At 38.4% G+C, this 25,013-nt stretch overlaps 1 protein-coding gene across 7 annotated transcripts in view; it reads right to left on the reverse strand.

Moving 5' to 3' along the window:
- Nucleotides 1-13,604: 13,604 nt before the first annotated feature.
- gpatch2.L (G-patch domain containing 2 L homeolog) overlaps nt 13,605-25,013 on the reverse strand; it is a 93,546-nt gene continuing 82,137 nt past the window's right edge. For 5 of the 7 annotated variants that reach the window (XM_041562546.1, XM_018262600.2, XM_018262599.2 and 2 more), the window contains exon 10: nt 13,605-17,434. In XM_041562546.1, the coding sequence (XP_041418480.1) occupies nt 17,265-17,434 (170 nt within the window). In that variant the 3' untranslated portion in view covers nt 13,605-17,264. Of the gene's footprint in view, nt 17,435-20,762; nt 20,821-25,013 lie in introns of all 7 variants that reach the window. The other 2 variants (XM_041562547.1, XM_018262604.2) reach the window with 2 other exon arrangements.

The raw sequence follows: 25,013 nt of genomic DNA on the forward strand, positions 1-25,013 counted from the left end.
TAGTAACAGTGGATAATAGTCTCTGGGAAGGGAGTGTGACTGTGGGATAGCAGGTATAGTAGGGAGAGATGGTGTCTATAGTAACAGTGGATAATAGTCTCTGGGAAGGGAGTGTGACTGTGGGATAGCAGGTATAGTAGGGAGAGATGGTGTCTATAGTAACAGTGGGATAATAGTCTCTGGGAAGGGAGTGTGACTGTGGGATAGCAGGTATAGTAGGGAGAGATGGTGCCTATAGTAACAGTGGGATAATAGTCTCTGGGAAGCGAGTGTGACTGTGGGATAGCAGGTATAGTAGGGAGAGATGGTGCCTATAGTAACAGTGGGATAATAGTCTCTGGGAAGAGAGTGTGACTGTGGGATAGCAGGTATAGTAGGGAGAGATGGTGCCTATAGTAACAGTGGGATAATAGTCTCTGGGAAGGGAGTGTGACTGTGGGATAGCAGGTATAGTAGGGAGAGATGGTGTCTGTAGTAACAGTAGGATAATAGTCTCTGGGAAGGGAGTGTGACTGTGGGATAGCAGGTATAGTAGGGAGAGATGGTGCCTATAGTAACAGTGGGATAATAGTCTCTGGGAAGGGAGTGTGACTGTGGGATAGCAGGTATAGTAGGGAGAGATGGTGTCTGTAGTAACAGTGGATAATAGTCTCTGGGAAGGGAGTGTGACTGTGGGATAGCAGGTATAGTAGGGAGAGATGGTGCCTATAGTAACAGTGGGATAATAGTCTCTGGGAAGGGAGTGTGACTGTGGGATAGCAGGTATAGTAGGGAGAGATGGTGCCTATAGTAACAGTAGGATAATAGTCTCTGGGAAGGGAGTGTGACTGTGGGATAGCAGGTATAGTAGGGAGAGATGGTGTCTATAGTAACAGTGGATAATAGTCTCTGGGAAGGGAGTGTGACTGTGGGATAGCAGGTATAGTAGGGAGAGATGGTGCCTATAGTAACAGTGGATAATAGTCTCTGGGAAGGGAGTGTGACTGTGGGATAACAGGTATAGTAGGGAGAGATGGTGCCTATAGTAACAGTGGATAATAGTCTCTGGGAAGGGAGTGTGACTGTGGGATAGCAGGTATAGTAGGGAGAGATGGTGCCTATAGTAACAGTGGGATAATAGTCTCTGGGAAGGGAGTGTGGCTGTGGGATAGCAGGTATAGTAGGGAGAGATGGTGCCTATAGTAACAGTGAGATAATAGTCTCTGGGAAGGGAGTGTGACTGTGGGATAGCAGGTATAGTAGGGAGAGATGGTGTCTATAGTAACAGTGGATAATAGTCTCTGGGAAGAAAGTGTGACTGTGGGATAGCAGGTATAGTAGGGAGAGATGGTGTCTATAGTAACAGTGGGATAATAGTCTCTGGGAAGGGAGTGTGGCTGTGGGATAGCAGGTATAGTAGGGAGAGATGGTGCCTATAGTAACAGTGAGATAATAGTCTCTGGGAAGGGAGTGTGACTGTGGGATAGCAGGTATAGTAGGGAGAGATGGTGCCTATAGTAACAGTGGATAATAGTCTCTGGGAAGGGAGTGTGACTGTGGGATAGCAGGTATAGTAGGGAGAGATGGTGTCTATAATACAGTGGGATAATTAGTCTTTGGGAAGAGATTGGCTATGGGAAGGAGAGAAGAAATATTTTGAGCAAGATAATTCAAACATCTATTTAATGGGAAATCAAAATAAAGAACCTTAAATAATAAAGGATATTGCTACAATAATATTTTGCTAGAGCTGGACTTTTTCTTAGCTGCAATAACCTACATTTTGGATCGATGTGTAATGATCTCACAGCTTTCTATTCTATTTATGCATGTTAAATTCCTATTTAGAGATTATGAAAAAAGAAAAGCAAATTTGGCTTTGGAACATACAGAGGGAAAATCACTGCACGACAATCATTATTTAATATCTGTCTTTTTTTTTATTTTAACAAGTGCTTTCTGTAAATGATAAATCAGATGAGTTGGCACCCACAATAATCTTCCAGACGTTAAACGAGGAAAGGAGGGATATTAAAATAATAGAAACATTAACAGAGAATATGGACCTATCTGGAATTTCTTATTAGAGAAAGCCCTGAGAATAAATGAAGATGTAATAAATCACCAGTGAGAAAGGATATTTATCTACGGAGTGAAGCTGGGACATCTCAGGCTAGTAAAGTAAACCATATTAGAGAACATAACTAACTTAAGATGCTTATCCAATTTTGGCCGCAGTTCAATTCCGCCTGTATTGGGCTACGAAAAGAACCGCCACTCAATTTGATTCATCAAGAGCACTTCACCAGTTAAGCCTATTGAAACGATGGGCAAAATTGTTTTGCTGACAAAAACTTGATTATTTTAAAAAAAATAACAAAAAAAAACAGTACAAGATGTTTAATTGATTGTATTTAGAAAGTGTTTTTTATTTCAGTACGAGGAAGCTTATATCACATCTTCATTTTAGCGATAGTTCCCCTTTCAGGAAGGTCAAAGAACCCAAGGGGTTTGTTGTTATTTATGAAACCTAAAATTATGTTGACCACTATTAGTAGGGAAACTTTGTAGGGTTTCAGAAGACTCTTGTTCTTCTGGAATGCAGTGGTTATTCAATAGTGTATGATAAATTCATGTACAGCAATAGATCTTCCACCCTGGTGGTTGATGCTGGTGGTTGAGAATGGAGATGTTCCAACCTGGCTTCCAACATAAAAAAAGCAATCTTCACTATGCCTCTCTCAGCATCTGTTTCTCTTCATTCTCTCTTCATGCAGCAGTTGGGTGTCAGATGAATGATCCAATATATCTTATAGGGGGGGGCTCTTTTTGCCTAGCCGATGTATCAGAGCTCACTCTATTAAAATCACCAGACATCATGTCTCTCTACATGCAGAATTTGTGAAAAAGGCAGTTATTTTGTTAGATTGTGTTTGTACTGGAATCAATTATTTGAGTGAGCTCTAATACATCTGCTAGGAAAGGAAGCCTCCCCTATAAGATATATTGGATCTAACTGTCAATGACTATCTGACACCCAACTGCTGCATGAAGAGAGTATGAAGAGAAACAGATGCTGAGAGAGGAATAGTGAACATAAACTTGATTTCAGAAACAATGCAGCATGTTTTATTGATTGTGTTTAGAAAGTTTCTCACTTCACTATGATGAAGCTTATATTACATTTTTGTGATAGTTCCCCTTTAAACAAACAGCAGGTGGGTCTCAGAATTGTTTCCCTCATCAACTACTTGCTGGCTCTCAAGATGTTACCTCTCTGAATAGGCAAGAAGAATCCAATGGCACACAGGTCTGTATGAACACTTCTAGTGTTTATTTAAAGTGGAGTGCAGTGCAACGTTTAGGGAACACCCCTTTATCAAGTTTGACAAAGGGGTTTTCCCCGAAACGTTGCACTGCACTCCACTTTAAATAAACACTAGAAGTGTTCATACAGACCTGTGTGCCATTGGATTCTTCTTGCATTGTATTGGGAGGTGGCCGAGCCTCCACCTGTGTGCACCAGGCTTATCTACTCCATTTTACTCGTAGGGTGTGGAGAACGCACAACTTCTTCTGGTTACCTCTCTGAATAGGCCCAGATCCTCTGGGAAAATGTACCATGGCACTATGGTTAAAGTTAAAGGAGAAAACTAACCCCCATATAATAAAACCGACTACCTCCTACCCTACATAGTCCCCCTCCCTACTCTCGCTCGCACAAGTGATAATTCCATTAATTGACACATATCTTGTAATTACCACTCGTTGCAGAGTAAGTGCAGCAGAGCTCACGGGCGCCATCTTCTTCTCTTCGCTAATCCCCTACCCCCCTACCCTACATAGACCCCCCTCCCTGCTCCCCCCAGCCTAGCTGTTACCCCGGGCAAATGCCCCTAACTCTTTACTTACCCCTCCTTGCAGATTCTGTCCAGCAGAGTTCGGTAATCTTCATGAAGTAAGTGCCGTATCGGCGCATGCGCAGTTGGAACAATTTTCTATTTCACGACAACTGCACATGCGCCGAAAGTAGCGGAAATTGCCGAAGCATCAATCTCATTCAGAAAATTACTGAAGAGCCAGAAGTTGGCTGCCATGAACTCCGCTGGACAGAATCTGCACCGAGGGGTAAGTAAAGACTTAGGGGCATTTGCCCAGGGTAACAGCTAGTCTGGGTGGATGAGGGAGGGGGTCTGTGTAGTGTAGAGGGGTAGGGTTTTTTTTTTTACTTTACAGTTGAATTCTCCTTTAAGCACAAAATACTTGCTTCGGCTTCTAAAAGCTTGTGAGTTTATATAGAATTCAGTGGGAGTTGTCCTATACAAAATTTAAGGCGTTTTTTTTTTTAAATTCAAGAATTTTTGAGTTTTTCAATTTTTTTCTGAACAAATATGAGATATTCCAGTTTTTTGTTTTTTTTTTCAACTATTGCATTCAAATGAGTTTTTTTTCTATTTGGATTGTTCAATACATGAGCAAACATTCAAGTTTTTTTAAATTGTGAGTTTATTCGATATAGAAAAAACCTCCCAAATTCGATTTTTGATAAGAAAAAAAGCCCACTAGACAGGTGATACTTTAATGTGATGTGATGGCTCACGTGAGCGTCTCCATTGGTGGATCATGACCCAAGAACATTGCTTTGCCTGTTCCACTAACTGATGGGAAGATGGTTTATTTTCAATCAAGTTTTTTAAAAACAATATCTACAGGTTTAAGGTGGCAAGATTTTATTTTTTAAAAATTCATTTGGGAAAGAAATGCAATCATGGAAGAAATACAATCGCAAATAAAACCTCACAATGTTGTCACAAATAAAAAAAAAAAAACACTATTTAAGTCAACACCCCTTTTTAAATAAAATAATAATCTTGGCAGGTTTTAGGTGGTGAGATTTAAATTTTTTGACTAAACCCGATCAAAGAAAAAAAATGCAATTCCAGGGGAAAAAAACTATTGCAAAAAAAAAAAAAAAAAATGCCACTGAGATTTTGCCACTATTCGCACCAAACTGCAACCCAAAAAAGACAAAAATAAAATACCCCTAACCTTGTACAGGTATAGGACCTGTTATCCAGAATTTTTCCGGATAAGGGATCTTTTCTTAAGTCTACTAGAAAATCATATAAATATGAAATAAAGCCAATAGGTTGGTTTTGCTTCCAATAAGGATTAATTATATCTTAGTTGGGATCAAGTACAAGTTACTGTTTTAAAAGTACATCATTTTTAAACATTTGGATTATTTGGATAAAATGGAGTCTATGGGAGACGGCCTTTCCGTAATTCGGAGCTTTCTGGATAACGGGTTTCCAGATAACGGATCCCATACCTGTATCTACTATTTAAGATTGTAGTTATTTTTATCATGACGTGTAATAAAATAATTGACACAGTTATATAATAAGGTTAATTATATTGGATTGTCTTTGCTAGAAATTTTATTTTTGCTAGACATTTTTCTCTTGAATTATGCACTTTAGTAAATGTCTCCCTTTGAAAGGATCTTAATCTTGGTTTCTAATGTGACAAAGATGAAAGGGACTTTCAAAAAATGGCACCATATTTGTACAACACCAGGCTATAAGAGAAATGGCTTAAGCAATGTAAACCTACTGTCTAATGGTACGGACCCTGCAATCATTACGCCAGCTATGTCCCGGAGCAGATGATAATTTCACCCTTTGCTCTCCTGAAGACTCCGGCGTGCCAACGAGTTGCTAAAATGGAACAATCTCGGCACCGTCTCTTCTCTACAGGACACAAAGGAGGATTCTCTATGATCCCTAGAAGAGAATAACCTGCAATTTCTGGATAACAGCCGAGTATAATTTAGGATTTTATAAATTCTCTTGATATTTAACATCAGATGAGAAAGTCTGAAAAAGAAAGAGAAACCAGCAATTGGCAGCAGGAATCCTTTATGAAAGGCATTAAAAGAAATAATGTGAAGACGTGTTTAGTGCCACCAGCCAGTCTCCGGTACATTGGACGCACAACATCTCCAACAACTAGTAGAGATTTACAAGTTCTACTGCTTTAAAAAATATTTGGGAAAAAAATTGTTGGGTCACTTTCATTACAATATGTAATAATAGAAATAATAATGATGGATTTGTAGCCATTTATGGTTGATTTCAGAATATTTTAAGTCACTTATTTAGTATTCTTGATTTTATTTAAAAAAAAAACCAAAACATTTTTTTTCAAATGTCCTCGAATATTACTTAAGCCTCTTATGTTTATGCTGCACTAAGACACCAGACCAGACTTAAGGAGATCATATAAAAGAACGTTTGAAACTATTATTTAGATAAAATGAAGACTATACCTACTAAACCTATGGTTGTGTGACCTCCTTTAAGGTAGATACTTACACCCATCAACTTCTATCATTCTCCTGTTCATAGTCCTAGACTTGCCGAGTGAATAGGGTTTCCACCTTGAACATGTTTTAAAATGGTTTTAAGAAAATGTAATAGGGAATTTAATCAGTTTTAAATAAATTTATGATGGGGTTATGATATTCAATAAAATGTATAAAACCAGTATGACCAGTATAACGGGGAAGGAAGTGATGTAGAAGACATGCAGTCCTTGAGAAAGCGGATCGAATTCAGTGAAATGCGTTGGACAAGAGCGAGGAGTCCGTTTTTCTGTCTGAAGTCCCTCCACAAATGAGTATTAAACAAGGGAGCTCGAGATCCTGACCATAGAAAGATTATTTGCCGGCACAGGACTGATTCGGAGCACTGGACACACAGAGTGGGACTGAGAAGGACACATACGGACAGATAAGAAATTTATATGCGATATTGAAATTGAGTGTAACTTTTTATGCAGGGATATGTTGAACTACAACAGTCTTTTTGTGCTTTTATTTTTTTTACTACAGGGCTACCACCTGCCTGCTTTTGACCAAGGCTTTTGGAAGGTCTGCGCGGGTCAAAACCGCCTGCCTGGTTTTTCAAATTAGGAAAACCAGGCAGGATTACCTAAGATTGACACGACGATTGGCCAATCGCCATAGCATAACCCCGCCCCCCAAGTGATGAGTTTATCCCCCTCCCTCCAAGAGTTACTGGCAGCAAAACGTAGCAGCCCTAGGAGTAAAAATAATGTCTTATTCCAAGACATATAGCTTTGTCTTAAAATTTCCAATCCCTCCACTGTGAACCTAGTCAGGCCTACTGAACACTGAGTACAACATTGTCTACTACTGCCCTGTAAGCCGTCACCAGAATGTACTTAAGCATCACCCAGCTTGAGTGAAAGATCCCCTATACTTGCACGGTAAACTGTCATCTAGTCTCATTTATTGCTTGAGTAGAACACTCCTTAACCTGTGCTCTATGTAGACTGGCCCAGACAAGTCTTTGTCTACCTTAGTAACTACACTTTGCATGGAGAGAGCTCCGCTGTAGTGATGTGCGGGTCGGGTTTTTCCCAACCGGCACCCGCCTGAGCATGACTCCCCTTTATAGACCTGGGCCACCCCGCCAATTTCCCAAAAGGGACGGGACGAGCAGGCGTGTGGCTATAAAGCCCGAACCTGACCAACGCCGTGGTTGTCGGGCCAGCCCTCACATCACTACTCCGCTGGTACTACACTGGTAGCATAGGACCTATAGAGATGTCTACATTTACTTTCATATCTGTGGCCCTGAGGATTTCCTAGAGTCCTGGATGGCCAACTTCTGTCTGTCTGCACAGACTACACTGGTAGTAGCCTATGTCATATTTGCAGCAATTTGGGCAGAGCCCTGTTGTAAATCCCTCAAGGACATCATTTCTGGTGTTGGTAATGCACTTATATGGGGGCTTTTTGGATTACTGTAAAGTTGGAGGAACACAGATTAATGCTCTATCCACAAGCCTCATGCACATCCCACTTACCACTAACTTCTCAGCTTTTTCCCACTAGAGTTCAGCACTGTGAACGGAGAGCCCTATGAAGGCACCCTATGCAGAAGAGAGCACTTGTATAGAGATTTCCAGGAGAAGACAAGTTTTGTAGCTTTTAATGGATCTTTAAGTATAATTGGAGCTTTACTTACCCTTTCATTTAAAATATACGTTTTCATTCCATATCCTGGACCCAATCAGAGATTGATGCCCTCGTGTTGGTACAAGTGAGAGGGCTGAGCTTGGAACATTATTAATTTATGTACATGGAGGCAGAGTTCCTAATGGTGACATTATACAAACACAGGGAAATATACAATTTTTTCCATAATCGGATTGTGTGGAATTTAATCCCATATCCTATTTACTCCCCAGATAGCGATTCCAAATGAAAATGAGCCTCCTTCCCTTGTAGGCCCTTAATAGGCATTTATGAGGATGATGTGATTTTTCCAATCGGCCTGAATATATGAGCGGAAATCTGTTTTCTTTCCCCTGCTTGTAATTACCATGAACAATAACAAAAGTGACATGTTTGAGGAACGGATAAAATGCTGTAAATTGGCCGGTAATGGCGATATTTCCTCATCTTTTGAAAAACCCATTTATTCTCTCTCAACAAATCAAGGCATTGTCAGGCTCTACTCATGGCGCGGCCGGAGAGACTCGACCAATTTCTGCGGGTAAGTGAATACAGGAATGCAGATGAGGCCCACTAAGAAGGGCTTTCAGTTCCCGCCGCCGATCTTTGCTTGCTTCAATTTCTAAATCATCCATAATGGGGCCGAGACCTCTAAAGCACTAAAAAGAGCCGGCTGACAGGCTGGACAAACTGTTCATTTTTTTCCTGGAGGAAGCCCTATATTGCACATCTGTCACTGCTGTTCATGACAATTACTCACCGCGTTAACTAAAAGATGCTGTTTATTTATATGGGGGGGGGGTGTTAACTGAGGGATGGAAAGCATAAATATCCATAAAATGCATAAAATGAACAAAAGGGACATCATTTGTTTTCTACAGAGTGAATCCCTTGCGCGTTATGGGTGATGTAGAATCACAGGCTTCTGTGTAGTTGCCCATAGGAACCATTTCACTTTCCCTTGTTTGGGATTTATCTGTTGTTCTTCGGTAATTAAAGGGGATACAGTATATCACCCTATTAATGGTAAGAAACTCAAATTGCAATCCTATGCCACTTGTGACACTTGCGGGGGTTGTTTACTTATTGAAATGCCCCTGTGGGTTGGTATATGTGGGACAGACTTTGCGTCCAGTAAAAGAACGCAAAGCAGACGTTCGAAACTTCAAACCCGGCACTCAAACCGACACGTCTGTGTCTAACCACTTTTACGTAAAAACACACAATTAAAGTGGCAAGTGCTGGAAGTAGTCCATAGGCCCCATAGAGGTGGGAATATGACAAAATTGTTACTACAGCATGACCCCAAATGGATCAAGAGATTGAATAGTTTAAACCCAGAGGGTTTAAATGATTATTGGAGTGTGAGTTGGTTTTTGGCAAATGCATTACGACAAAGTTTATTCTCTAATATCGCTCATTAACATTTCCTCTTATTTTTTTTTCCTCCTAGATAGTAAGTCAGCTATAGAATACTGAAAAATATTACATGAAAAATATTACATGAAAAGTTCTCGATTAAGCAACACTACAGAAGGGTAAGAAATGTTTCCCTAATTATAGAATGAGCAGCAGTGTTGTTGCCTATTATTACTAAGTAGAAGCAAAAGATGCTCTAGACAGGCTTTTAAGGCAGTGCCAGGGCTACAAGTGTTTTGTTTTGATATTTGGATTTTTCTCAATTTTTCCAAAAAATCTGGACTTCGATGAAAAGACTTTGGGGCAAATTCACTAAGAATCGTAGTTTCGCCAGCGCTCCACAAATTCACTAAAATCCAAAGTTGCACACAGGGGTAGCGTAAGGTTGCGAAGTTGCGCCAGCGTTGATTCAATAAGCGAAGCGAAGTTACGCTAGCGATGGTTAATTTGCATACGGCACGAAATTCAAATTTCAATGGAGGAATACGTAGAATCACTACAAATGCCTGGGAAACCTTCAAAACATCAAATAATTTTTTTTTTTGCCCTACACATGTGCCCACTGTATAGTTAAGTTGCCATGAGTTAGGAAATGTAGGGGGGAAGGAGGGGAGCCCCAAAAATTTTTTAGATCTTTTTCAGCCTATCACCCATAATATAGAAAAAGTTCCAGCGTTTTTTGGGACTTAGAAAAAATTTGACATTTTTTTGAAGCAATCCCTATCTAATCTATTGCGCTTCGCCTGGTCTGAGTTGGCGAAGGAAGTCTAGCGTAAAAGGTAGCGTTCAGTACACTGCGCGCGTTAGTGAATTTGCGTAGTTACATCCGTAGCGAAAATTCGCCAGGCGTAAGGGTGCAAAGTAACACTAGCGAAATTACGCCAGCGTTCGTTAGTGAATTTGCGAAGTAACGAAAATGCCCAACGCTAGCGAATTGACGCTAGCGTTAGGCGCTTCGGCGCTTAGTGAATTTGGGTCTTTATGTATATTCACGCCTGTGGGCCACCCTTGCACAGTGAAATGGACAATCGTGAACGTTTTCTTTCTGATTAATGAACTGTATACGACTGAATATTTGTAATGTTTTTGAATTTGGTGGCAAGGCTTGAAAAAATGATTCCCTACTAGTAGTGGCTACCTGCATCACTAATTGAATGGGGTTAACTATTTATAAGCTCAGCACCTGGTGGATTTGGTTACACATAAAGAGCGTTGCTCGAAATATTTAGTGTGTTAAATAAAAAGCAACTGGAATTTTGCAGTATTTATCTGCGTTTGACCTCTTCTTACAATTATGCTTTACCGAGTTATAAGGCTTCACTGGACGGAAGCAGTAAGAATCGGAAAACTGCGAGTGAATCTTTCTTCCGAAACATAATGAAAGGAACCATTTCAATGTTTGTCCTCCTTATTCCAAAGATCTAGAACAGTAAAATTGATTGCATTTACCGGATCCACCAGCCAATTATTCTAATTGTTATTGGCATTTACAAAAGCAAGTGTAATGTGCACCCATTGCAGCACAAAGGGACAAAAATGCGCCTGAGTTTCATGCAAATCAGGTGCAAGTTGCATAAAGCTGTTCTAGAGTGGCGTTGCTTCAGGTCCTGAGTTTTCTTCTTTCACACAATGAATTATATTACAAAAAATATTGTATGCATGGTAAATTCCAATACTACTCATACTCATCAGATAATGAGACCCAGTACTTCTCAGCATAATGGCTGTTGATCTTGCTGAGCTGGCCTGTATAACTTATAACTCCTAGGAATGTCCAATGACAGAAGTGGCTATCCACAGCCTTTACCTCATTCATGAGATCTCTGCTTTCTAACTTCTCTAAGTTTCTGGTCTCCTTAGGGTCCAAGATTGACACTCTAGGCTTCCAACACATTCACCCTTGGTATTAGGTGGAGCCTAAAGAGGACAAGCCATGTGTTCCATATGCTTATATAAACTAGGAACAGGATTTGGTGACCCTTAGGCAACTAGGGAAATGTCCATCCCACATGGAATACTGTAACTGACAGAACCAGGGCTTCCAGAGCAGTAGGAGAAATTAATTCCTTGGGTTACCTACATGTTAACATGATCATTACACTGAATTGTTGCACGCCTTATTTTCTAGATAGTCGTGACAACATTGGAGATACATTTTGAAGGGTGATTGCTGTTGTCTATCCTTACATGGTCTAACACAGTGATCCCCAACCAGTGGCTCATGAGCAACATGTTGCTCACCAACCCTTTGGCTGTTGCTCCCAGTAAAAAAAGTTTGGGGACCCCTGCTCTAACATATATTTTCCACTGAATGACTCAACATGTTTGGCTTGATAACTACGTTGACTTGTAGTATATCGCTCAGCTGAGATCAAGTTTTGAAACAGTGGTCATGCATCTTTTTTTCTTAGACATTCAGAACCTTGCAGCTCCAAGTTGATTGCCCGCTGGTCTTTGCATTCATTCTCCAGCCAGTGCTCATGACTACATTCCTCCTGGACTCAATGTAAGTCATTGTTTTTACAGTAGGTAGAATCTCTCTACTTGCCAGATGAGGTATAATGAGTTATCACTTCAATGGCAAACGAACAACACTCATTAGTTTTGGACCATGCACTTGCCCCACTTGAGCACCCATAACAGAGGAACAATACATTTAGGAATTAGTATAATGCACTTGGGATGGAAGCTATCTGCTTGAATTTCAGATGTTTTCCTGTTGACTGATGCTTGGGTTTCTCTATGCTCTTTGCCCCTCTGCTCTAACGTAGCTGACCCAAGGGTACGGCTCTACTGGGGAAGCCACTTATAGCAGTGGTTAAACATGCAAAATGAATTCAGAGAATCAAATTCGCTTTAAAAGAGTTTTTAGAATTTTTATTTCTTTGTCTGTACCATTAAAACAATGCTCTCTAATCATGGGTTTATTACATGTATTCATTTTTGAATCTAGACGATTATCTGGCATCTGATGGTGCTACAAAATTTGCTTTACAATATTCAATACATTGACAGAAAACATCGGACCAGACTAGCGATGAGGATATAACCTGTTTATATACAAGATAACAATTATACAATGACAACAGTAAAATGGATCATCTGTCTGTGTCATTAAGGGTGTGCACATGGTCAGTATGAGCTCCCTTTAATGTTCAGGACTTTCCAGAAAAGGATCAGACCTTAAATATATATCACCATGGATTCCAAATATAGAAAGTGAAGAATGAATGGTGACCAGATCATAGTCATATCGTATAGCACTTCATGTCCGTTCCCCTTAATATCCGATACAATTTCTTGACATTAGCACATTTCACAAATTTAGAAATTGGGCGATACATTACATTCAGATGAATATTTGCCAAGAACATTTTGTAAAAATAGTTGCAAAGCAAATACCTTAAGCTTTGGGTCAACATTGCAATACATTACGAAGCAAGACATCCAGCCCTGCAAGGGGCAACACAATGCTTTTGTTACAGAGTAGAGAAAGATTCAATGCCAAATTATAATTAAAAATAAATTGCAAAAAATAAAGCAAAACTTACCGATTTTATTTTTCTTAGAAAGCTTTAATTTCTCTAATGAACCAATGCTAATTTGTTTAAAAAGCATGGAGACATTTCCATAGATGAGAATATCTGAAAATATGCCAAAACATAGAATAAAATTCTTTAAAAATAAAACAAAACCCGGGCAATTCATACGCGTACGGTATGCTCAGATTTCACAAAATTCAAATATGTTGAAAACAGGAAAGCATTAACAATGTAAAACCAAGACAAAAAAAATGAAAATATTTTCAAAAACAGAGGTTGTATTAAAGGGATTTTTATAAGATTGAAATCCAAAAAAAAAAAAGATGCTCCTCTTTCTTCAAATTTCCTGGGGCAAACGCATGCGCGGTTGAACGAAATAGCCAACTTTTTAGTTCAAGTTCGGCTTTTCGTTCTACTGCGCATGTGCAGCCGCGCGAAGGAAAGAGGAAGATGGAAGAGGATCGCTCCGTGGTGCTCACTGGTATAACCCCGGCCCGGGGTTTTAGGCAAGTCAATATAATCACTTGGGGGTGCCTAACATTTGACACCCCCAAGTGTACGAAGCCTTTCCTTCTCTTTTAACAAAAAATGTCTCCAAAAAAAAACAAAAAAAAAAAAAAAAAACAGATCCCCCACATTGATCAGCCATATATTCTGTAGAAACTACATAATTTATAAACTGTACTACTGTATGTTTAATCACATTTTAAACACTAAATATTAGTAAGCTTTTATAGAATTAAAAAAAAATGCAGGTTCCATTTACTAAAAGCTTAAAAAAAATGCTTTTAAAATTTATTTTACCAATTTGTCTATATCCCATTCTATGATGCCCAATAAAGAGCATATTTGCTCTCAATAAACCTAATACGTTGCCATCTCAACACCTGTTTTTTTTTTTGAAGAAATAAAAACCCTAGATTGTCTTTAATGTTTATTCTCTCTCTTGCCAAGACGGGTAGAAAGAATTCACTGAATTTAATAAAGTATAGCACGTAATTAATGGATTACTGATGGAAATCCAAAAATAATGATTTATCAATCAATTTATCTAGAGCTGGCAGTGGGAAAGCTACGGACTTTTAAAGAGTAAAAAAAATAAATGAAAAGCAGATTCATGCAAATGAAATCACAAAGTAGTCTTAACCTGACATGAAAGCATTCCTGTTTGCTCTGCTTGAATCCGACTAACAAGGCAGACATCAAATAACCACAGTCCCCATCTATTTTTTGCCTTTAATTATGTATTAGACAAAAATGATGTCACAATGAATGTTAACCCATTTTCAGGATAGACTGACGATGGCATAAAATGTAAAAAAAAAAAAAACCCCAAAAACCGAAGTTCCAGTTTAAATTAGTATGTGAAATTATGAAATTCAAGGTGCATAACAAATGGAATAACATTTTTCTTCACAATGAACACCTTTTACGTAGAGAAAAAATATATTTAAAACATTTCTATTTGAAGAATAAAATTTCAGCACAAGGTAAAAATAAGAATTAGTGATGGGCGAATTTATTCGCCAGCCGCAAATTCACGGAGAATTACCGTGATTCGCCAAAAACGAGACACTGGTGCCGTTTTGCAAAGCAAAACGACCCAAATTCGCCCATCACTAAAAAGAATTCCTTAGGGTTTGGCATAAAAGGCAAGATTTATGTATATATTGTCCATTTTTTTTTTCATAAAATTTAACCGGCAAAAAAGTGAAATTTTTTCAAAATTCTTCTTTTAATAAAATCAACCAATAGCTTAAAACAGATTTTTTTATCTAGTTGATATTATGAATATATATATATATATATATATATATATATATATATATATTTGGTGCCTTTATGAAATACTGTGTGTTGGGGCATTCACAGAAAACACAAGGAGAGATTTAGGTGTAAACCACCCCAAATGAACACGATAAAACGATTCTTTGTTTTTTCTCCCCACTGGCGCGAACGATGCCTTCTAGCCCAGGTATCAATCAATCTATCCAATCGCATAAAAACCAATTGCCACTAACACTGGAATTGCCACCAAAAGAAGAAATTTGATGAGAAATGCGATTTACCCTTGAAGTAGAACTAAAGCCAGAAAGCTATAAAGTAAGTAAACCATAGATTTTCTAATGCTTCATAAGTCAGTCACAGTTCCTGTACGTGGCCATGTCAGTGCTCGAGGCCAGCCCACTGCTCATTTCTTTGATTCCTATTGAAATTAATATGCGTCATAAAGCTGCCTTGTCGTGACCATACATGATCTGAGTGTGCTAAGACACGTCTACCTGTCAACATCAGGAATCTCTGACATGCTGTTCGCTAGGCACTTTTACCTTATCAGTGTTCTTTTAGATCAGATCCAAACAGTGGGATGGACTAAATACTGTCATGGCAGCTGGCAGGGAAGAATTTAAAGAAGCATTTATCAGTGGAGAATAATAAAATAAAGAGACGCTTAGTATATTCTCTAGCAAATAATTACATCTACCTTCAAGGGGCTTAATCACCTTAAAGTGGAAGTTAATTTTTTTAATATTTTTAGTATGTTATAACACAGGCCTGTTCTTAGTTACATTTATTTCTTATGGTTTGATTAGTCTTCATATTCTGCCTCTTTCTAGCCTGCAACTGAATATGCTATTTATGAAGGCTACCGCCCTTCCAGCTAGCGAGTTTTCACTGGTTATTTTTCTATTCGGGCCTCCTATTTATATTTGGTTCTGGCTTCAAAAGGGCTAAAAACCTATTAAATCATTTTAAAAAAAAAAATGAAGACTAAATGCAGATAATACTTCTCTTTATACCCATGGCAAACACTTTAAGGTTAACTAAAGTGTAGATTAAGATGCAGATTTACAAGATAGTTGTGTGAGTTTTTTTTTATAAATCTACCAGCAAAAACTTCTACATGAGTGCAGAAGCGTCTACTGCTAGAGCACAAAACGAGATTGTGGTGGTGCATTATATGTTTCTTAATAAGTATTAGTTAGCACATTTGATGCAGCAAAACTTTGACAGGCCCCACCACATGCCTAAAGATGCCCATACTTTGCAAAATAAATAAGTGAAAGGTTCTCAAAGTGTCTTCTGAGCTCACTATAGATTAATATTGTGACCTCTTTCTTCAGGTGGCATCAGTAATTGCAGCCTCTTAATTTCATTGTGATGACATTTAGCTGTCAGGAACCACAACATTAAAAAAATGCACTTCAAAATCCAATTGTGTAGAACATGGAAAAAAAAGTTTTACAAAGCCAAAAAGTTAAAAAACTTTAAAAATACAACATATTTATATTGACACCATTGAATGAATGATATTCTCGTAAACCTTAGGACCCAATGTCATATGAATGCCATTTTTCTCTATTTTAAAAAAAAAAACAAAAAGGTGTTTCAGCCAGTCAAGGGGCAACTTTCCACTGCAGCTAAAGCAGGTCTTAGTGGAAAGTTCAAGAGGATTTACCTCCTTAAGATACCTTCATTAATATTTTAAAAGGAGAATTAGACCTTAACATAGATTGTGTGCATTGGATGCTCCATGGTAAATACTTTCCGTCTCAAAACTGCAGTGAATTTGAAGTCATGAAGATTTTCCATGACCCTGTAAGCGGCCATTGGGGTTTTTCAAGGTTGACTCCTTGCTGAAATGCATTTTGTGATCCCTTGTAAATTAAAACAAAATATTATCTTTGACTTTGGATAATGTCCCACTATGGAATTTACATGAAAATTATGTGCATAACTTTTGACCAGATATCACAAATTCATAGACCTGAGCAATGGACTGCCCTAGGACTATGGAGTATAGAATGTCTGGAAAGTATTACTCACTCAAATATATATTATATATGCTCTCATTGAAAAGGCATGAATGTTCTATTCTAGAATATAGTACATTGCGTGATGTGTCTAAAATACATTTACTATACATGCCAACACTGTTTTCAGAACACTTCAATCCTTCTATTAGCTAGCCATTATCCTAGTCATGTTTTATTTCTTAGAAGATAAACAGGTAATTGAATTTTAGTATGGTTTCTATCATCTTGTATGTACACATTGGATCAGTACCAATGGTTACAATAAGCACCATGGCATCTCTGGTGCTCAAAACATTTCCAGGAGCATTCCACTTCCATGCAAGATAGCTGGTGTTGACCTCGTTGGCTGTTGGTATTCCTTTCCATCAAGAGAACATAGATTGAGAAGAATGTTTCATAACAATAACATAAAAACACACAAATCTTTCTTTACACGGCTGAAATGTTAAGTTGTTCCCATCAGCTAAAACCGAGCCCGAGTCCCTTTGGTCTCTGGAGGGCCCTTATCGGTTCAGATATTCCTTTGCCATCTGGACATAGTCCTGAACCTGGAGTCCAGCCCATGTTCTGAAGCATTCGATTACCGATGTTACTGTCTGGGATGGGTTGAGCACTTTCACCAATGAATCCTGGAAATTGAATAAAGGAATTATTAACAAGAGAATTAAGGGTGTTTTTTTAGACATCTGGTAAAGACCCATCAATCCAGGCATAGAGGAGTTATGGTACAATGGAAAAACACAGTGAAAAGTTGAATGAAAAGAGAACAAGAGGGGTTGGGGAAATTGTACAGCAAATCTATTCAAGATAACTGGTGAATATTGTGCTTATTCACTTTCATTGTATCAAAGAAAGATGAATCTCCATAGGATTACCCAACTATGTGGCATTTGAAGACCCCAAAAGGTAAATAAGGTCCCTATTAAGGTCAAATTAACCTGTGTGCATATTTTTTGGTGTATGAGAGGAAGACCAAGGAGCACATCTATATATAGGATATATATATATAGTGAAATTAAATAATTCTTGGAAATAATAGACTGATATCACGTATAAAAGGAATTTGCAAGTATGCAGCTATGGATGACATTTTGCCCCCTGTTTAGTGATTAGTATAGAAATGATAAATGCTTTTTGGCCAGCCTATTTATGACAGTGTTGAAGGCTAGTTTACATGAAAATGAGAGATCATTCATATTTGTTGAACAGCTGTCAGGCCAGGTATAGTCACTTACTCGCCTTCCCTTCCGTAGCCTCAGCCGCAATTTAATTCAATTCCATCTGTAAGCTAGAATCAGATCAGAGGTCTAACGCTGCTGGAGGGAACACATCTGTTTCATCCGTTTGGAAGACAACAGCTTGTAAATATGCCGATTTCAAATGTTGCTTAATGCTCAAAATATAAACAAATACAAAATGCTCAGAGCGTGCTGATCTCAGTATTAAAAGTAGATTAGGAAACACCAACATTTCATATTAAATGAGAAAAGCTAAGAATGTGATTGGCTACAAAAACTACTGTATATTGTACAAAGGTGAAAAGAAAGCAGTGTTAGCATGTGTTGTTTGTGTAGGGAGGTAGATCAGTGCCATTAAGGGGAGCTACAGATGGAGCAGCCTTTTATAGTAAATAGTACTGTTTATACAATTAGTACTGTGAATGTCATTACTCCGCTGATATGTAATTGGGCACAATGCAGGAAAGAGTATTTAGTCACTTAATTATATTATTTTAATACATTTGGAACGTAACGCAAAAGGGCAATTTTAACAGACATGGAAATAAAAGGTGCCACTTGGGTTGTAGAGAGACTTGACAGTGACCGTGAAGAAGTGAAGACATTCTGGTTGAAAGAATCTGATCCCACTTATACTGATGTACTGATACAGTATGTATGTTCAGACTAAGCAACTTTATTCGAGTTGTTGATGTATACCACCCCCTTGGTATGGATGGCTGCACAGTCACAACACAGACTGAAAATTCAGAGATGTGTGGGGTTTCTAGTGCACAGATCTAGCCACTCAGATCCTGCAAGCCATTCAAGGTTGACAGTATCAGATCTGACAACCTATGGAGACCCACTGGCTGAAGAGAAGCTAAACAGCAGATTTTGTGGGTCAGTGTTTGGTCTGAGCAGGTTGAATGAATTCATTCACAGAGAACCACAATCAAACCCCACTGACTTTGTAACCGTAACTTGTGAAACACTGGTTGCTCACCCAAATATTCACAGTTCAAGGTATAAATACCTGGCATCTTCCAAGAGACACCAGGGATGGCATTTCCTTGAATAAGTAGCTCAAGAGATGTCTCCCTTAGATGCATCCAAACCTAACTGCCAGCTTGTTTAGTAACCTGGCTCCTCATCTGCTTCAACTCATGTTGATTATCCAGCCAGTAGGAGTGAAGGAAATACAGAATGATTTTATCATATGCTTTTCTTTATTAAAAGGTGCCATTTTTTTAGTTGCCCTGGCCCTTAGCAAACACAAAGTTAGGGTTATGACAGATGGGGCCACTTCACATGTATGGTTGCCCAAGCGCTTCTTAGCTCTATGGGAGGGGAACAAAATGCTCAGATCACCTGCAAGCACCTCGTTTACTCAATGACAAGTGCATATTGCTCTAAAATGGAGAACTGATCGTTTTTGAGTTTGGTAGGAGGGGATGATTGATGGGGTTTCCTGTTTACTTTGAATGGGAGGAGATTTCAAGTGTTTTGTTCCCCTCCAACAAAGCTATAAAACTTCTAAAGTAGTAAAACAAAACAGAGGCGCCAAAAGGATAAAATTAGCTAAAAACACTTAAAAACCCAATGGGTAATTCAGAGGAGGTAGTAGTGGACTTACCTCCTCCAAGCCAACACTAACGAAAGTGGTAATTTTCAGTAATAGTTTATTCACAAAACAGTATTGCAACGCGTTTCGCAGGCATTTCCTGCTTCATCAGGCAATGTGGAACGGGAGCAAAAACAACAGTGTCTTTGTATAAACACGCCAGGCGCCTCTGTAAAAACATATTACACTATTGGGGCTCTTGGTGTTCCTTTTTGGAACTACTAAAATTGCCCTGTCTGCCATTACCTTGGCTTAACTGTGTGCACATTGTTAATAATGCATTTCTTTTCAACACAGTTACCTTAATAATCATACTTTCCATCAGCCCCCTTTATGCCAGTGCCCTGTGGGTAAATGCATTGGGGTAACTCTGCTATGGGGCTAATATTATAGTGTCCTGTCCTACTTTATAGCAGAGAATCAGGATTCCCAGCACTTTCGGGAGGTTTTGGATTGGGTCAAACTGAATCAAAGTCTTGTGATTTCGAAGCTCTGGACACCTGAATAAGCCCATTTTTTAATTCTTTATTGATGGAATTTAACATTTTCTCAAACTTGAACATGCATATTGGCATTGAGTCTGATGGAACCTTATGCACAGAATTAGGTATCTGGCCTCAGTCAATGGATTCCTACTTTTTTATAGTAGAGTATTTTTTCTACAGTGGGCACAGGTCCAATGTAAAACCCGCTGTAAGGAGGGCACATATGCAATGCTCACTGTGTTATTTGCAAGTTTCCTATTTGAGGTCTTCGTGCAAATAATGCTGTGAAATATAGCACAAATCTACATATATACGTTTACAGGTATGAAATATGCATGCCCCTAAACCCTCACATTTCCCCCAAAAAAGCCAGCTGTTATCAACAAAAGGCTTGCTTTCTCCATCCACCCCTCTCTATCCCTAGCAACGACTTTACAAAAATCCACCTGGAATGTGACTTTGACTCAAGGCTGAAAATATACATTTAGAAATCAATAGACAACCCTATCAATATTCATTTTTCTTTTTCAATACAAAATACAGAGGTGAAAAGAGCAGTAAATAAAGCTGGTGCTCTGAAATAAATTGGGTGTTCTTGTCACAATTAATAAATGTTTATCCAATAACATACCTGACTGCTCTATAGCTTGTAATAAAGCCGCGGGGCCCTCTCGGAGGCGTAATTGAAACTGTAAATACATTTAACAAATAGAGTGGTTGCAAGTTTGAATTCTGTGCTGTACTTTCTTGGCTTGACTCCTACAATCTAGCAGAAAATATATTACTGGAGACCAATTACTTAAGGAAATATACTGCAAAAAGTGTTTCATAGGGAGATATGTTCCAAACAGATTTCCTGATTGGATACCAACTCCCAACTGGAGTGCAGCCTCTATTCGCCTGCACCTCTGGTAGGGTAAACAAAAATCAGAGTGATCTTTAAAAATATATATTTTTTTAATTTTTGTTTTTGCTATTACGTATTACTAGATGTTTACCCCCCGAACACCCCCTTTTTTTTTTACAGAAGCAATGAGCTCTGTATAAACAAACCCTTACCTTCTTAGCTGAGATAAAGAGCAGCTCCTAATACAGAGGGTGCATCTGAGGACTAGTAATTTGTTTTACTACTTACTCATCTGCAAACAGTGACTCGGTATGTGCTGGAGCCAGGGATGAAACCAGGAAAGTAGTTTAAATGTCTTGATTAGTGGAAGGAATAACAAACCACAACTATTTTTTAATTATGCTGTGGGCAAAAAGTATGTTCAAGACAAGCCTTAATCAATGAGCTCATTGGGTATTTTGCACCTTGTATCCAGAAGTCTTTGTGTTCTATTTTGAACACTGCAAATGAGCCGATAACCACAGACCAATATAAAACAGTGTTTCCATGAAAGTTAACAGTACCAAGAATGCAAATTAAATCAAATATTAAAAAGCTTGAGCATGAATGTTAAGCCTATAAGTAAGTGCCCCATTAGGCACGAAACGCGTTAGGTCTTATGTCCTAATAAATTTTCTACTTTTTTAAAAAAAATTAGTTTTCGTTATTATTGGAGGTCCTCACATTCTTCCTTTTGGATATAGTGTCATGAATGTTAATGCCTCAAGGGATGTTACTTAGGAATCAGACCGTTGGTTGCTGGACTTTCCCAGACGTATCTGCAAAGGCAGAACTGGGTGAGACTGGAATGTGGATATTGGACTATCCAGCCTGAGAGTGCCAATCAAGAACCAACTCACAAGCAGCCAATCATAACAAACCTTCTACAACCTGCTAGCCATTGTATCGCCATCACCAGAGTTGTTTGCCATATATTGTTGCCCCATTGTCATATTGGCCCATGAAACCGCCTCTGAGTATAAGCAGTATGATAAAAACACGTGCTAATGATTTTTGAGACAGATAGGGCAATGTATGAATTTGTAAACTGATTATCTCACACCAATTAACATAGCTTTCTAAAAAATTTAATTAAGTGCAAGCTTAATTGGCAACAGTTAAATATGTCCATATATTTTGCTAAAGGTGATATTCGGAGATATTGATGCATAGTATTGATATATATATTTGTATATTGATAGCAGCTCTGCGACAAAGGTATACAATTTTTAGCCTAATTCTATGCAAGGCTGTCATTGCCCTGATAGATACAATCCTAATTAGGCTGAGACTTGACTTAGCAAAATGTTACTTGGGAGGAACAAAATAGCTTGGGTCACTAAAATACCCCTTTGTATTCAGTGACTGTTCGACTTTTTTTTTTTTTAAAAAAAAGAAAGCATTAAATTGGCTGAAAAACATTTTAGCAAATGGCGACAATTCCCCTTCCTCTATAATTTCTATTAAGGTAAAAGCCTGCGTGTGGGTCTGAAAGCTTCAACCTTCACTATTTTCACTGATGTGGAATAAAACTGAAAAACAATTGTTTGTCTATTCTTCTTACTGAATTAGACAGCAGGATTTCCCATAACCCACCTGCCCTCCAAACGAGCATCTCCACCTTATAGAAAAATGGAGAGATGCAACATAAACACCCACAGACTGCTACTCTCCCCTGCAAAGCTTCAGTGGCACAGAACATGTTGTGGTCTCCTCCTTTATCAAAAAATTAATTAAATTAAAATTAAAGGGGAACTATCAGGAAAATGAAAATTTAATATAAGCTTTCTCATACTGAAATAAGAAACTTTCTAAATACAATAAAAAATTCTGCATTGCTTCTGAAACAATCAAGTTTATATTCACTATTCCTCTCTCAGCATCTGTTTCTCTTCATTCTGTCTTCATGCAGCAGTTCAATGTCAGATGAATGATCCAATATATCTTATAGGTGGGCTTTCTTTCCTAGCAGATGTATTGGAGCTCACTCAAATAACTGATTCCAGTACAAACAAAATCCAACAAAATAACTGCCTTTTGCACAAATTCTACATGTAGAGAGACATGATGTCTGGTGATTTTAATAGAGTGAGCTCTAATACATCTTCTAGGCAAAATGAGCCCCCCTATAAGGTAGATTTGATTATTCATCTGACACCCAACTGCTGCATGAAGACAGAATTAAGACAAACATAAGCTGAGAGAGGTATAGTGAATATAAACTTGATTTTTGCAGAACCGGCACAGAATATTTAATTGATTGTATTTAGAAAGTTTCTTATTTCAGTACGCTATAGCTAATATTACATTTTTGCGATGGTTCCCCTTTAAGCACTTACACTTTTTCTTATGTTCTAAAAAAAGTAGGTTGTTTTGTCACCTGCCCAAGGTGTTCAATGTAATCCTCATTCGGACACTTTATAAAGAGCATGTTCCTACCAGAATGTCTCAAGAATAGAGCATATTGTGATCAGACACCCTGAAATGTCTTAGGGATGCACCAAATCTACTATTTGGGATTCGGCCAAGTCCACCCCCAAATTCTTTGTGAAAGATTCAGCAGAACAACATACCAAATCCTTGTTCTGAGACAAAGTCACGTGATTTCCGGACCGCCCCTAATTTACATTTTCAAGTCCGAATCCTACTGAAAAAGGCAGAATCCCGAACCGAATCCTGGATTCGATGCATCCTTTAATAATCTGCTTGGGAAATGATTGTTGAATGTGGCCTCCAACACTAGTCAGCAACATCTTCTGATCAGGAATGACCAACAGAGGGTCATTCAGATCTTTTCAATGGAAACTCATGCAATCCTGGTAATTGTAGGTTAGGTAGTCAAGGTGAAAACAATACAGATATCCCTGCTCATGCCACTATCAGTCAAGTTAAGTAAATATTCACATACAAATGGAGCAGCCATATTGCCGTACAGACACTACATTCAAGTGCTAATTTTCAGAGAGAAAAGTATAAGGCAAGGACTGACTGCCAATATACACACACACACCCCATATTCCTGTGACAGTTGGGATGGATACTCAAGGTTCATTATATGCAACTACTCAGTGCACCATGACTACACATTGAGGGGCAGATATATTAATGGTTGATTTGAAAATTTAAATTCTCAAATTTTTTTTATGGTCAAAACTCTCAAATTCGAATTATAAATTATCCAAACTCGATTTACATTTTAATTCTAATTATATTTTCGAGATGTATCAAACTCTGGCCTTTTAAAAAAAAAAAAAGTAGACTATTCGCCTCCTAAAACCTGGCGAGTTCATGTATAAGAATGAGAGAGATCCGGGACCAATTTGGACATGTTACTAGCCTTCCTGACATTCCAGTTTTTTTCTGAGAAGAAAACTTGAATTGAGTTTAGTCTAATTCGATTAAATTTTGAGTCAGTAAAATTTGTGCGAGTTTTAGATATTCGATTTTTTAATTAAATTACTCCCCAATCGAATTTCGAGTATATTCAAATTTTGATAAATGTGCCTCTGAATGTATTTAAAATGGGGAATGGAAGTCGACCACATTGTAGACACAAAAATGTTCCTCTAATTTCAAATGCATATGAGTGGTACTGTTTGCGATTGTATACAGTATGCAGAAGTATTTTGCTTGTGTCTATCTGTACATGTGTATGTAAGACAGAGCTGGTTAGACTTTTCAAGTTCAAGCACCACTTGTAGGTCCAAACCTTTGGTCAGGGTCACCATTAGCTCATGGTTCCAAATATTAGTCATTTGGTTATAGTCCCAATAAGATCTAGGATGACAAATACATAGTCATCCCCCATCCAGCCCTATTTGAATTCCAAGTTGGGCTTTCAGGTGTACATATATGAAAGCAAACAGGCATCTCCACGTCTTCTCTAATAGACCTTCAGGCTGAGGTCCACTGCCCTGTTTCCCATACTATGGAACCCACTGCCTTAAGGTAAACACAAGAGATTAAAAATGGCAGCCTTCCTGTCTGACTAAAGCC

The sequence above is a fragment of the Xenopus laevis genome, chromosome 5L, assembly GCF_017654675.1.
Source record: "Xenopus laevis strain J_2021 chromosome 5L, Xenopus_laevis_v10.1, whole genome shotgun sequence".
In the NCBI taxonomy this organism is placed as follows: Eukaryota; Metazoa; Chordata; class Amphibia; order Anura; family Pipidae; genus Xenopus; species Xenopus laevis.